The sequence below is a fragment of the Thamnophis sirtalis genome, unplaced genomic scaffold (genome assembly GCF_051295495.1).
Source record: "Thamnophis sirtalis isolate CommonGarterSnake01/CBP01778 unplaced genomic scaffold, rThaSir2_p1.2 scaffold_1, whole genome shotgun sequence".
Taxonomy (NCBI): Eukaryota; Metazoa; Chordata; class Lepidosauria; order Squamata; family Natricidae; genus Thamnophis; species Thamnophis sirtalis.
This window is the reverse complement of record NW_028261381.1, coordinates 23,526,832-23,539,977: the sequence shown is the minus strand read 5'-3', so window position 1 is coordinate 23,539,977 and position 13,146 is coordinate 23,526,832. Positions and strand designations below refer to the sequence as shown.

Here is a 13,146-nt window from a genome sequence, read left to right as displayed (position 1 = left end):
GCTATAGAGAGTACCTCCATCAGAGTCTACAGGCTGAAAAGATTCCCAGATAACATTGCAAGACTTTGTTCAAGGCATCACATTGGATTCTGTCCACAAAAGGTCAAGATTACAGCAAATTTGAGGGACTGGTCCCAGGAAGGTGTAGTTCTTCTTGCTCAATGTACCCTAACAGGGAATAGGCAACCTTAAACAATGCTACTAGAAGGTAACTCACTGTTGGCATAAGAATGGAGAAGCAAGCATGAATAATCATTCTTATAACCATGGTGTAGGTTTAAACATGTCCTTGATCAGATTCACTTTTGAACTTCCTCTGCCAGCAGGCAAGGTGTTTCTTCTATGGTTTCATCTTCTCTGTAAACCAAGAGACTTCCTAGGATCGGCAAAAGGCCACTTGGGAGCAATTACATGATATATGAACCTTGATTGTTATCCAGTTCCAGGTGTTAACCTGGCTCTCAGTAGAATTGCATTCCAAATTGTTGGGAAGTCCCCAAGTATTTGAAAACAGCCCCAATCCATTTCTGCCCATCCCTTGCCTAGACTGCCTGGTTCCACAAAGGAGAAGTTTTTATCGCTTTTATACTTAGGGATACAAAGCTTCTTCGTAAGGCTTTTCTAATCAGGGTTTTAAAAAGATTTTTGCAATGCTTTTAAAAAACATTTTGACAAAGGAAAAGCTGCTTTCATTTTCAGCCCTTTTTGGTCTCTCTAGGATCCATAATAGCTGGTCTTTATTTAGTTTGGCATGCACCCATATTTACCCACCCCAAATCCAGATGCTTCTTTCCCTAAAGGACCAAGCAGATTTTGGGGAACTGACCATAATTGGGTATCATTGCCCACTTTTAATTAATGAGACAGTAAGGCTCATGAAGGCTTAAAAATGGGCTTTGTTCTCATAACTATCCCAACACAGAGCCATGATTTTGATGTTCGCTTCTTGGTGAACCTCAAATCACACAGCTGTGTCATTTTCTTTGTGGAACACAACTCCCCTCCGGGAAGAAAGGAAAGAGTTGCCTGGATTTTGAGACAACCAAATTGGACTGCTATTAAAACAGTTCTTGGCCCACCCACACCCAACATCCCACTTCTGTAAGCACCACCCAACTCTTACCATTATTGTGAGCCAGAGATTAAAGATGATATCTGCTCACTATTTAAAATTCTGACAAGAAAGGATTTTTGGAAAAGGAAAGGTAAACTGAGTGATGCATCTGATTTGCAACTGCTCTTCCTCCCAGTTGTTGAAGGAATGGTAAAATACCAATACTATAAATGGACTAAGGACAATCACTGTGTATAACATGTAGTTCTGTTCACAGCATAGCATTTAAACATGTGACTTTTCTGGGTTTTTCTTGTTTTCACATTCTTGAAGGACTTTATCCAGGTGCCTCTAGTAATTACACCACTGCTGCTACCAAAATTGGGGGGTACATTTGGCTGGGGCTATGTGAGTCCTATAAAAACTAATGTAGAGTATTTGGCAAATTAATCCTAATTTGACATTCTTGGCAAAGTGTGTCCTTTTTTGAGATGTGAGAGCATGAGCCATTTTCCATGATAGTGTGAACATTCATTAAACATCATAAGGGTGCTGTAGGTAAGAGGCACAGTCATTTTAAAGTGCATTTCTTAATGTTCACTCATCACTGAAATAGATTGCATGCATGATTAGCAATATATTTAGGAAGTTGGGTCTGTATGTGTATGCACTGTATATATGCACCTATGTATCTGTCTTTCTGTTTGCGTATCAGAGGGTAGGAAATTGCAATCTATTGCATCTCTGTCTTCTTCATCCTCTTCCTTGTTTGCATTTTGGTTTTGTGATGTGTATGCAAAAGCAAATAAATGGGTGTCTACATATGAACATGGTGGGTGTGTATATAAAAATAAATGAATTGAATTGAATTGAATTTATTGCATTTATATGCCGCCCTTTTCCCCGAAGGGGACTCAGGGTGGCTCACAATCAAAGTCAGGGAAGGGGTACAGATAAGGGATAAAAAAGACAAACAGAACAATACACAATTTAAAAGCACACAACAACCATACCATTCGAGGGGGGGCGGGAAACCTCTTTAGCCCCAGGCCTGTCGGAACAGCCAGGTTTTAAGGGCTTTGTGGAAGGCCTGGAGGGTGGTGAGGGTTCGAATCTCCACGGGGAGCTCGTTCCAGAGGGTCGGAGCAGCCACAGAGAAGGCTCTGCTCCGGGTAGTCGCCAGTCAGCATTGGCCGGCGGATGGAATTCAGAGGAGGCCTGGAATGGATGTATGAGGTGTGCACTGATGGACTGAAGGATAGATACCTAAAGTTGGACATGGGATGTGGTAGTTGTGTCTGTGTGAGAGACGGAGGGAGGAGGGGAGAGAAAATTGTCTTTTTTTGTTTTAATCAGCTTTGGTCAGATGAGCTGGTCTGGAAAGAGTGGAAATTATAGTCCAATGCATACAGATGTTTGGGAAGGTGAAAAGGCCCTTTTCAGTCACAACTTTTGTAAGACTCAACATTCTTAGCCTGTTGGTCCTTCTCTTGTAAAAAAAAAGGGGGGAGAAAGAGAAAGATACCTAGAGAATATTTGTGGCTGAGGGTTGAAATGAGGGCTCCTCTGAGCTTGGTTATTTTCTTGAAGACATTTCGTTATCAAACTAGGTAACATCATCAGTGCGAGTAAGGATTGAGAGCACCAAGGACCCCACAAGGAAGATGTGAGGCAGATAAAACTGGTGCTGATCTGAACTTTTGCCTTGCTTACTGCTGGCCTGTAGCTTCCCAAGATACCTCTAAGGAGATGTGGACCTCTACAAAAATAATCTGTCCTGAGATGCATTCAGCTTTTTGGCCTGTCAACATTTGCTGGCAGTTTTGGCTTTGATGTGCCTAAAAGTCAGGGAATGTGTTTTCCCTCAACCCGGATCTCCTGTTTAAAAGGGGGAGGGGGAATGTGATGATCTAAAGTGTATACAGGCATACCTGTCTCACTTTCCTAATCCTCCTTTAACATAACAATAGTTGCCAGGCACCATTGCGGGTCCCAGTGTGAGGTCTTTATCTGAATATTTGTGTTCTGTTTTAGGGTTTTCTCTGGACTCTGGAAAAGGGATCATCTCTCAGGAGGAGGTCACTTTTGTTTCTGGTGCCCCGAGAGCCAACCATAGTGGAGCTGTGGTCCTTCTGAAAAAAGACAGTGACATCCAGCGGACCTTGTCCTCAGTACACATATTTGAAGGCGAGGGGCTGGCCTCTTCCTTCGGCTATGATGTGGCCGTAGTGGACCTCAACCACGATGGGTGAGATTCCTCTCCTTCACACCTCCAAGTTGCTTTTCTGTGATGCGTGATCTCATTTTGGCAGAAGTCAGAGTGGAATTGGGCTCTTTCCCTGCAGCCTAGAAATAGCAGAGGGCAACCAGAGCATATGTAACATCCCCTGTATCCCTTTCAGAAAAGGCACCAGCCAAAAGATAAAAGTATCTTTTATACCTTAAACAAAAAAAACTATACTCCTAATACATGCAGCAAGTATCAAGATCAGGAAGGATGAAAAGAGGATGATGGAGGACTTAGATTCTAGAATTTAACTACCACATTTTTCGGAGTATAAGATGCACCTTTTTCCTCAAAAAAGAGGCTGAAAATCTGGGTGCGTATTATACATTGAATACAGCATTTTTTGCCTTTGAAGCCCCAACCCCTTCACCAAAATGGCTGTGCATACCCTTATGGAGGTTTTCAGAGAGCTGCTGGGCTGGGAAGGGCAGAAATGAGCAAAAAATGGGCCATTTTTTGCCCCCCTCAGCCCTCAGCAGCACTCTATAAGCCTCCATAAGGCTATGCATGCATTTTTTTTTGACAAAAAACAGGCCTGTTTTTGTGAAACGGGCCATTTTTTGCTCATTTTTGGACCTCCCACCCCCCCCCCAGGAGCACTCTGCAAGCCCTCCCCTCAAGACTATTCATGCCTTTTTTTGGGGGGGGGGAATGGGCCCATTTTCAAGAAAAGCGTACTGTTTTTGGGAGGTTTGCAGAATGCAAAAACTTTTTTTCCTTTCGGAAAGCTCTTTAGTTAAAGTGATTGATGAGAATTAGATTGATCAAGTGCTGTGCCAGCAGAAACAAAGTCTTAGGTGCTGCAGATTGTCAGTGATTTTTTTGTCCAGCACATGGATAAATACACCTGGAAACATCTACCTATCTACCTACTCTCACTCTCTCTCCCTACCTACTTACTGTATTTCTCCCTACCTCTCTACCTACCTACCTACCTACCTACCTACCTACCTACCTACCTACCTACATACCTACCTACATACCTACATACATACCTACCTACATACATACATACATACATACATATATATATATATATATCCCTCTACCTACCTCTCTCTCTCCCTACCTATCTACTGTATTTCTCTATCTCTTTCTATTTCTCTCTCTCTATCCCTCTACCTACCTACCTACCTACCTACCTACCTACCTACCTACCTACCTACCTACCTACCTACACCCTCTCTCTCTCCCTACCTGCCTACTGTATTTTTCTCTCTCTATTTCTCTATCACTTTACCTGCCTGCCTGCCTGCCTGCCTGCCTGCCTGCCTGCCTGCCTACCTACCTACCTACCTACCTACCTACCTACCTACCTACCTACCTACTCTCTCTATTTCCTCAGAAACAAGTCTGGGTCCAAATGAGGAATCTCAAATGCCATGAGATGACCACCTATTGGAAGCGTAATAGGAAAACATTCCAGGATTTTTGTGATAATCAACCATTAAAGGACTATTATGAAGCAATATAAGAGGGCTTCCACAATTTTGTGACCTCACTGTGTCCAACTGCAGTTTCCATTATTCCTACTCAGCAGTAGCCCTTCACTGTTGAAACTTTTAAAGTTGCAGTTAAGAAATTTTTCTTCACAGATGATTATACAATAGTTAGCACTTAGCTGAATTTGGCTGATTGCAAGAGGGAGAGCTGGATTAAAACTGGTTAGTATTTGGAAATTATCAGAAGGTTATAAGTAGAAGAGAACATTTTTTAAAAGATCTATTTAAAAGCAAGGATAAACCTTGCTTTTGTAAGAATTTTAAGAAAATTCTAAGTATTTTCTAGTATTATTTTCTAAGACAGACCTCTGTAAGTCCCTGAAGGAACTAGAAATCCAGCTTGATTCAAGCAAATAGCAATAGCAGCAGACATATACCGCTTCATAGGGCTTTCAGCCCTCTCTAAGCGGTTTACAGAGAGTCAGCATATTGCCCCCAACAATCTGGGTCCTCATTTTACCCACCTCGGAAGGATGGAAGGCTGAGTCAACCCTGAGCCGGTGAGATTTGAACCGCTGAACTGCTGATCTAGCAGTAGCCTGCAGTGCTGCATTTAACCACTGCGCCACCTCGGCTCCCATTATCGCACCATGCATTGAGCAGGAGTCATTTAACTGATCTGATCCCTTCAAAGTTGCTGGGGGTATATTTTTTTTTGAAGGGGGAGAGAACTTAAAACCAATTTTTGCTCTCCTTTTTTTCAGTTGGCAAGATATTGTGGTTGGAGCTCCACAGTATTTTGACAGAGATGGAGAAATTGGTGGTGCTGTCTATGTGTATATTAATCAGGAAGGCAAATGGGACAGAGTACACCCAATCCGCCTCAATGGATCTAAAGACTCCATGTTTGGGATTGCAGTTGAAAACATTGGTGACGTTAATAAAGACGGCTTTTCAGGTAAGCAGGAAAGAATCTTGTATGGGTTTGGATTTTCATGGATTTTTTTGTTAACATTCAGCAGTTACCCCAAATTATCCAGAAATCTGAATCCAACATAATGCTTAATCCGTACTTCTTTGGGAGCCAATAAAATTTTTCTTTATTCATTTATTTTTGTGTAGTTTATTTATCATTTTTATATCCCATATTTTGTTTTAAAATTCATCAACAAAGCTGACATCATAGAGCTACAAATACCATGAAATACTGAGCAGCGTTTTGTCTAACATTCAAACATTTTGAAACTTACAGTTATCCTTAGGAAAATTGCACCTTGCAAAACATGTTCATTGTTGCTTAATTTATAATTTGAAGTTTTAGAGATTTGTCATTTTACAGCTCTCTCTCACTTGCTAAGATTTGCGTGCTTGTTTTATTATGCCTGATGTAAACAACTCGTGTTTAGAAATAAGGAAAGTCACCTTGAGTATTCTGTTTTCTTTTCTCTTTTCCTCTTTTTAAAATACAGATATTGCTGTGGGGGCTCCTTATGATGGAGAGTTTGGCAGGGTGTATCTCTATCATGGCTCCAGGAATGGGATAAACACAAAACCAGCACAGGTATTAGCTTGCAACATTTGCTTCTGTGTGTAGTGGAATTTCATTTCATCTACTTACTTGCTCCTGCCCAGTCATTGAAGTTATCAGCTTTCATCATTTACTGGCTTTTTACACTATACTTTACCTAGTATTTTATCTAGTATTATATTACCCCTCCTGTGCCCTTCCTATAGTTTTTTCAAACTTGATTCTTTCTCAATATAAATCGAGTGGATCTAGGTCTCTGTTCATGCTACCATGACATTGACTCACAAGAAAGCACAGTTAATGGGTAGAAAAGGAGCTTTGCCTCTCTCCAACAACAACAAAGCTGCTATTTCTCTTCACAGGAAGGGAAAGAGGGTAGTAGCAAACTTGGGAGAACAATGCTGGATTGGGAAAAAGTCATTGCCTTGGTATAAGGAAGGCAATGCACTGTGTTGCATCTTTCAAATAAGTATTATGGACAGTAAAGTTATTGATGGTGCACCACTACGTCCAACCACCACACCTCCAAAGAGAATGGTTACCCACCATTCTCAAAAGCCCAATTCCATTTCCATTCTTAAATGGAAAGAGAACAAAAATGGTGAGGACAGGCGAACCATACATATTCCTTTTCCTATTCCCCTTTTCACTGCTCCAGTTTTTCCTGTTCATATCTGAATTTCAAGGATAGAAAGGGGCAGAAAATACAGAAACATGCAGCATATTGATACTGTTCCATTGACGTAAGGATATTAGCAATAGCAATAGCATTTAGACATATACAGCTTTACAGTGATTTACAGCCCGCTCTAAGTGGTTTACAGAATCAGCCTATTGCCCCCAACAATCTGGGTCCTCATTTTACCCACCTCGGAAGGATGGAAGGCTGAGTCAACCTTGAGCTGGTGAGAATTGAACTGCCAGCAGTCAGCAGAATTATCCTGAAGTACTGCATTCTAACTACTGTGCTACCACGGCTCTTAGATATAGTTTTATGGTTTATATTTGATATAGTTTTAGTTTTTTTTTCAAGAGCTGTCTTGCTTGCAAAAGCAACATGTGCTTTTTAAATTTAGGGTGTTTAAATTCACTACTAGCATTTAAGCTTTGATCCTTCTTTCCTGCAAGCTTTGTGAATATTTTCTTTTTCAGTCAGGTTTTTCATTCTTCTTTTCTGTTTTAAATCATACATTTTCTTCATATACAAAGTGAAGAAATGACCTCAGATAAATACAGATATAATTTCTCTTAATTGCCATTGATTCTCGCATTATTCATAAGTATTATGCATTCAAGAAATCTGGGAAAAATTGACTATCTGTTCTGAGCAGTCAACAATAAATTCTTAACTCTGTAGGTCAATAATTTTAATAAGAGTTTACAATTTGACAAGAGTGATGAAGAGATGCATGACCAGTTCTCTTATGAATGTAGACATTAGTTGTGGATAGCAACTGGGATGAATTAGAAACTAATGGAGAAACTAATTGTGGGGATTAAAAAGTAAGTCACAACTGGCAAATCAAACAAGGTTAAAAAGAACACAGCAAAAGTGTTCTTCACAGTTCAGAAGTGTTTTGTCATTTGAGCAAAGCTCAATTTGACCAGAATATTCTGTTTATATTGTTTCCTGTTTAGGAAAATGCAGTGATCTACACAGGAAAGGGCCTAAGCCTTGCAATAAATTGCCACTTGCAGTTCAGTGATTCATCTATCTTGCAGCTTTCACTCTGTCTAGCGTGCTCCTGATTTTTTTCATCTATTTAATACTGTAGGTGATAGAACTTCCAGTCTCTTTCTCTCAACCATAGACTTGGAGGCTGAAAAGCATTTGAGAAGAAGGTGATGGCAAATAATTTATACCGTGATGGTGAACCTATGGCACGCGTGCCAGAAATGGCATGCAGAGCCATCTCTCCAGGCATGCCAGCCATCGCCCGTTACTCTTCTGGATTCCAGCGCGCTGGTCTTTGCGCGCCGGAAACCAGAAGACCAACAGGCAACAGAGCTTCTGGTTTCTGGTGCGCACATAGAACTCCCTAGCTGGTTTTTGCATGTGTGGGAGCACCGGAAACCCAAAGACCAGAACTGAGCTTCTGGTTTCCGGCGCGCACATGTGCACAAGCCAGCTGGTCTTTGCACATGCATGCGTGTCCGAAACCGGAAGCTCAGCTTCACACTGGGGAGCTGCTGTTCCGGTTTCCAGCACTCCTCCGTGTACACACCAGGCAGCTGCTCTTCTGGTTTCTGGCGCACAATCACGCTCCCATTTCAGCAGTCGGTGCCAAAAAGGTTTGCCAACACTGACTTATACAGTGTTTGGGAAATTGCCAAGATTTAAGATTGACTTAAAGGGACACCCCAAGACTTCTCTATAAATGGAGTCAAGGGTGGAAGCTAAATGAGAAAGCAGTGTTGCATTGTTGTTCTGCAAATTATGTCCTTTCTCCTGTGGCATTATGATGTCATGTCCATGTACAAAATGGCGGAGCTTCCAGCGCACTGCTGCTTTGGTCATGTTGATGAAAGCATCTGATTTTGTCCCAAAGGTGCTTTTTCAAGAGGCAACTGGTCTTTTTTTTTCTTTGAAGACATTTTGCTTTTGATCCAAGAAGCTTCTTCAGCATTTTTATAAGCTTCTTGGATGAGAAGCGAAATGTCTTCAAAGAAAAACCAAGAAAGTCCACTTGCCTCTTGAAAAAGCACCTTTGGGACAACAATGACCTGGATGACTGAGAATCTCCATAAACATTTAGCAATAGCAATAGCAGTTAGACTTATATACCGCTTCATAGGGCTTTCAGCCCTCTCTAAGTGGTTTACAGAATCAGCATATCGCCCCCCACAATCTGGGTCCTCATTTTACCCACCTCGGAAGGATGGAAGGCTGAGTCAACCCTGAGCCGGTGAGATTTGAACGGCTGAACTGCAGATAGCAGTCAGCTGAAGTGGCCTGCAGTACTGCACTCTACCCACTGTGCCACCTCAGTCTTGTGGATGTCTCAGCATAGGTTCCCACATGTTGAATGTTAAAGGGGTAGTTTAACACTGTGCTGCATTTCTATGCTTTTGTTTTGCATTTCTAGATTCTTGATGGCGCGACAAATAATGTCATATTCTTTGGGTACTCTATCACTGGAAATATGGATCTTGATGGAAACGCTTACCCTGACATTGCTGTTGGATCTCTTTCAGATACTGTTTCAGTTTACAGGTACGTGCTCACTTTATTATGGTTTAACTGTCTCCATAAATAAAAGAGGTTCTTAAAGTAAGTTTATTCAGCTAGTTATCAAATTTGTAAGACCGATCGATTCCATAACAACTCTTAAGTCTATTGAGGGGTGTGAAGAATATTTTGAATTCAAACTATCTTGGCTCTGATGTGTTGGTTTTTATTCAAATCAGTTACTTCTAGTGCAAAGTAGATAGTTCCTATCATTTTAGATCAGTGTTTCTCAGCCTTGGCGATTTTAAGATTGGCTGGACTTCAACTCCCAGAATTCCCCAGCCAGCAAAGGGAAATTCTGAGAGTTGAGGTTCACCCCACCTTAAAGTCACCAAGGCTGAGAAACACTGTTTTAGATAATTTCCAATGTGAAACTCAGCTAAACTTTGAAACACCCCTACTGCTATTTGCAAAGGACCAGTTTCATGCTTTTGAGATCTTTGTTTTTTATACCATTAAGAAATAGGTCCAAAATAGTGATTAGAATGGAACCATTTACTTATTTTTACTTACTTATGAGATTTTTAAATCCTGCCTTCATTACTTTTATAAATAACTTAAAGCAGTGAGCATACATAATACAGGTAATCTTCAACTTGCAACAGTTATCTTAGTGACCATTGAAAGTTACAACGGCACTGAAAAAGGTGACTTATGACCATCTTTCACAGTTATGACCTTTGCAGCATCCCCATGTTCGTGTGATCAAAATTCAGATGCTTGGTAATGGGTTCGTATTTATGATGGTTGCAGAGTCCCAAACTCATGTGACCACCTTTTTTTGACCTTCTGAGAAGCAAAAGTCAATGGGGAAGCCAGATTCACTTAACAACTGGGTTACTAACTTATCAATGGCAGTGGTTCACTTAACAACTGAGACAAGGTTGCAGAATGTAGCAAAACTCACTTAACAAGTATCTCAATTAACAATGGAAATGTTGGCCTCAATTGTGATTGTAAGTCAAGGACTACCTGTATTCCTTTCTCCTCCTATTTCCTTACAAGTACCACTCTATAAAATGATTTACCCATGGATAGGGATGACTTTCATATACTACTATACAAAATAAAGCAGGGTAGCTTTCATTCTCTTTGCGTGATATCCTACTCTTAAGACTGAAGCTTCACGTTATTCTTACTATTTATTAGTGTAATGCCGTTCTTTCCTATTGCTACTTTTATTTTAATGACTTTTTCTCTCCTTGCTTCACATCTCTCAAGATCAAGGCCTGTGATAAGCATTAAGAAATCCATTATGATCTCTCCAGAGAAAATTGATCTGAATGTGAGGAACTGTGAAGTGTCCAGTAACCTTTGGTGAGCCCCTGAGCCTTTTGTTTTTGTTTTCCATTTTTAGCAAAAAAGATTTACATGTAAGTGGTTTATGTGGAACTTTAGTCATAACTTGGTGCAATGTATCATCATAAGGATACTCAATTAGCCTGTTAATATTTTTAGGATGGTTCTTTCAGAAATTAGTAGCATAGAATAAATACATCACCCTTTCATTAAGGATGGTTCTAACTCTGTTGTAGGACATGTGCTTCGTAAGCAAAGGTCCCAGATTCACACTGTAGCACAGGGGTGTCAAACTTGCATCGTCACGTTGTCACGTGACATACTGTGACTTCCCCCCCTTTGCTAAAATGCGGGTGGGCGTGGCCAGTGTGTGAGGCATCTGGGCCGCATGCGCAAGTTTGACACTCCTGCTCTAGGATCTCTAGAAACGGCTGAAAAAATCCCGCCTTAGCCCAGAAGGGGAGAGAGCAAGGCAAGCACAAGGGCTGTGTTCTATTTCCTTATTCTACTCAGTGCTGTCTTGTTGGTAGTGTTAGAACAACAACAAATGCATTGTGCACAGAATCAGGAAGTTTCAAGTCTTAGTTGGAACTCTGTGCTCAGGTGCAGATCTAGACAAAGATCCAACACTTCCTCTCCCTGATGGAGCCTGCAACTCCACACTAACTTTATTTCGGTTTCCTGAGGCTAGTAAGGATTAAGTCACAATGTGGAAGCTTTCCAAATGGTAGGAGACTTTGTACGTTACGTAATTAGCTTCTAAAGAACTCTGGTCTTGTGCAAAACTGTGCTGTTAGGACAACTGGCAGAACTGAACCTTAGCTATCTAAAATGTATCTGAGCGTCCAATAGAAGAGGAAGGACTCTTAAAAAGAGGTCCTTCCTTCTTGGGACTTAAGAAAATGTCAGCCGTATAGAACTCACTTTTTAAAACCCCTTTTATCCTCTTGAATTTTTGCAGCCTGAACATTAGATCATGTTTTGAATATACAGCCAGCGAGAGTAGCTTCAATCAAAAAATAAGTAAGTTTTTATAAGAATAATTGTCTACCGTTATAGTCCCAGAAGATGACAGTACTTTGTTGATCTTGGGCCTCTTTAAGTCTGAAAGAGCTGAAATTTAGGAACAAAATGGATTGAACTGAATGCCTGTTTCCAGAAAAATATATTTCATTTTATTTATTTGTTTTTAACCCCCCACCCCCACAGTGCAAAAATGGTTAAGACTGCAGAGTGCTGGCATTCTGTTTGCTTTTCTGTTTTTTTTCCCTTTGAAAACAAAAGTCACATCACATCACTACCATAATTCCTGAGATTATCAATCATCATGCGGTTGAATTAACTCATTGTGCCAATGAGTTCAAATATAGCAATTGGGGTAAGGCACTATATCACATAAAAAAGAAACTATAGTGTAATTTCCAGGGGCATTTTTCAAAACAAAAGTATTTGGATAGTTGGCTAACCACGTGGAGAGGTTTTCTTCCCAGAGCTAGCTTGGATGGAGTGCAATGTGTATCTCTTAGACTTACTAGTTTTGTTTTTTCTTTCACACTTCTCCTTTCTCCAGTTTTGGACTATACGTTTGATGTAGAACATGAGAGGAGGCGATTAGGCTTGCCAGCAAGAGTGCATTTTTCTAACCCTCGCTCTGTTTCATTAAACGGAAGTGTAACTCTCGAAATACAGCAGATGGAAAAGTGTGTGACTAAGAGGCTCGAATTAGAGGTATGATGATTTTTTAAAAAGGGCTGCAATTGTTGTAGGGCTCTTGTTTTCAGGTTATAGTTGAACGAAACCCAACATTAGTACAGGGATGGTGTGTGGCTCGCTCATTCACACACGCACATGTGTTTTAGAGAGTTTATTAATACTCCCAACAGTTCCCTCCACCCAGCCTCAGAACTACCCCAAATAAAGGCAGCCACAAGCAGACAAAGATTAATCCACAAGGCAATGACCAATAGTCCATAAAGCAATAGAAAGTTGCTCCAACAAGTACCGTATATACTCGAGTATAGGCCGACCCGAATATAAGCCGAGGCACCTAATTTTACCACAAAAAACTGGAAAAGTTATTGACTCGAGTATAAGCCTAGGGTGGGAAATGCAGCAGCTACCGGTAAATTTCAAAAATAAAAATAGATACCAATAATGTTTTTGAATATTTATTTCAAAGAAAAACAGTAAACTAGTGGTGTATTCAATGAAATACTTCACTCACCTCATGATGCTGATGTCCCGCTGTGATGATGATGTCCCGTGCAGCCGCGGGAGCGATGTCCCGCCTCCTATGACACACGGCAC

The 13,146-nt window shown here is 40.8% G+C and overlaps 1 protein-coding gene and 1 long non-coding RNA gene across 3 annotated transcripts in view; one reads left to right on the top strand and one right to left on the bottom strand.

The window, feature by feature from the left end:
- The window catches only part of LOC148049357 (uncharacterized), a 354,694-nt gene that overhangs the window by 75,479 nt on the left and 266,069 nt on the right, over positions 1-13,146 (bottom strand). The window lies entirely within an intron of this gene.
- ITGA6 (integrin subunit alpha 6) overlaps positions 1-13,146 on the top strand; it is a 71,712-nt gene that overhangs the window by 40,505 nt on the left and 18,061 nt on the right. For both annotated transcript variants that reach the window (XM_014058204.2, XM_014058205.2), the window contains exons 6-12: positions 3,089-3,302; positions 5,548-5,741; positions 6,253-6,344; positions 9,398-9,525; positions 10,762-10,857; positions 11,801-11,862; positions 12,410-12,567. In XM_014058204.2, coding sequence (XP_013913679.2) covers positions 3,089-3,302; positions 5,548-5,741; positions 6,253-6,344; positions 9,398-9,525; positions 10,762-10,857; positions 11,801-11,862; positions 12,410-12,567 — 944 coding nt within the window. The remainder of the gene's footprint in view (positions 1-3,088; positions 3,303-5,547; positions 5,742-6,252; positions 6,345-9,397; positions 9,526-10,761; positions 10,858-11,800; positions 11,863-12,409; positions 12,568-13,146) is intronic.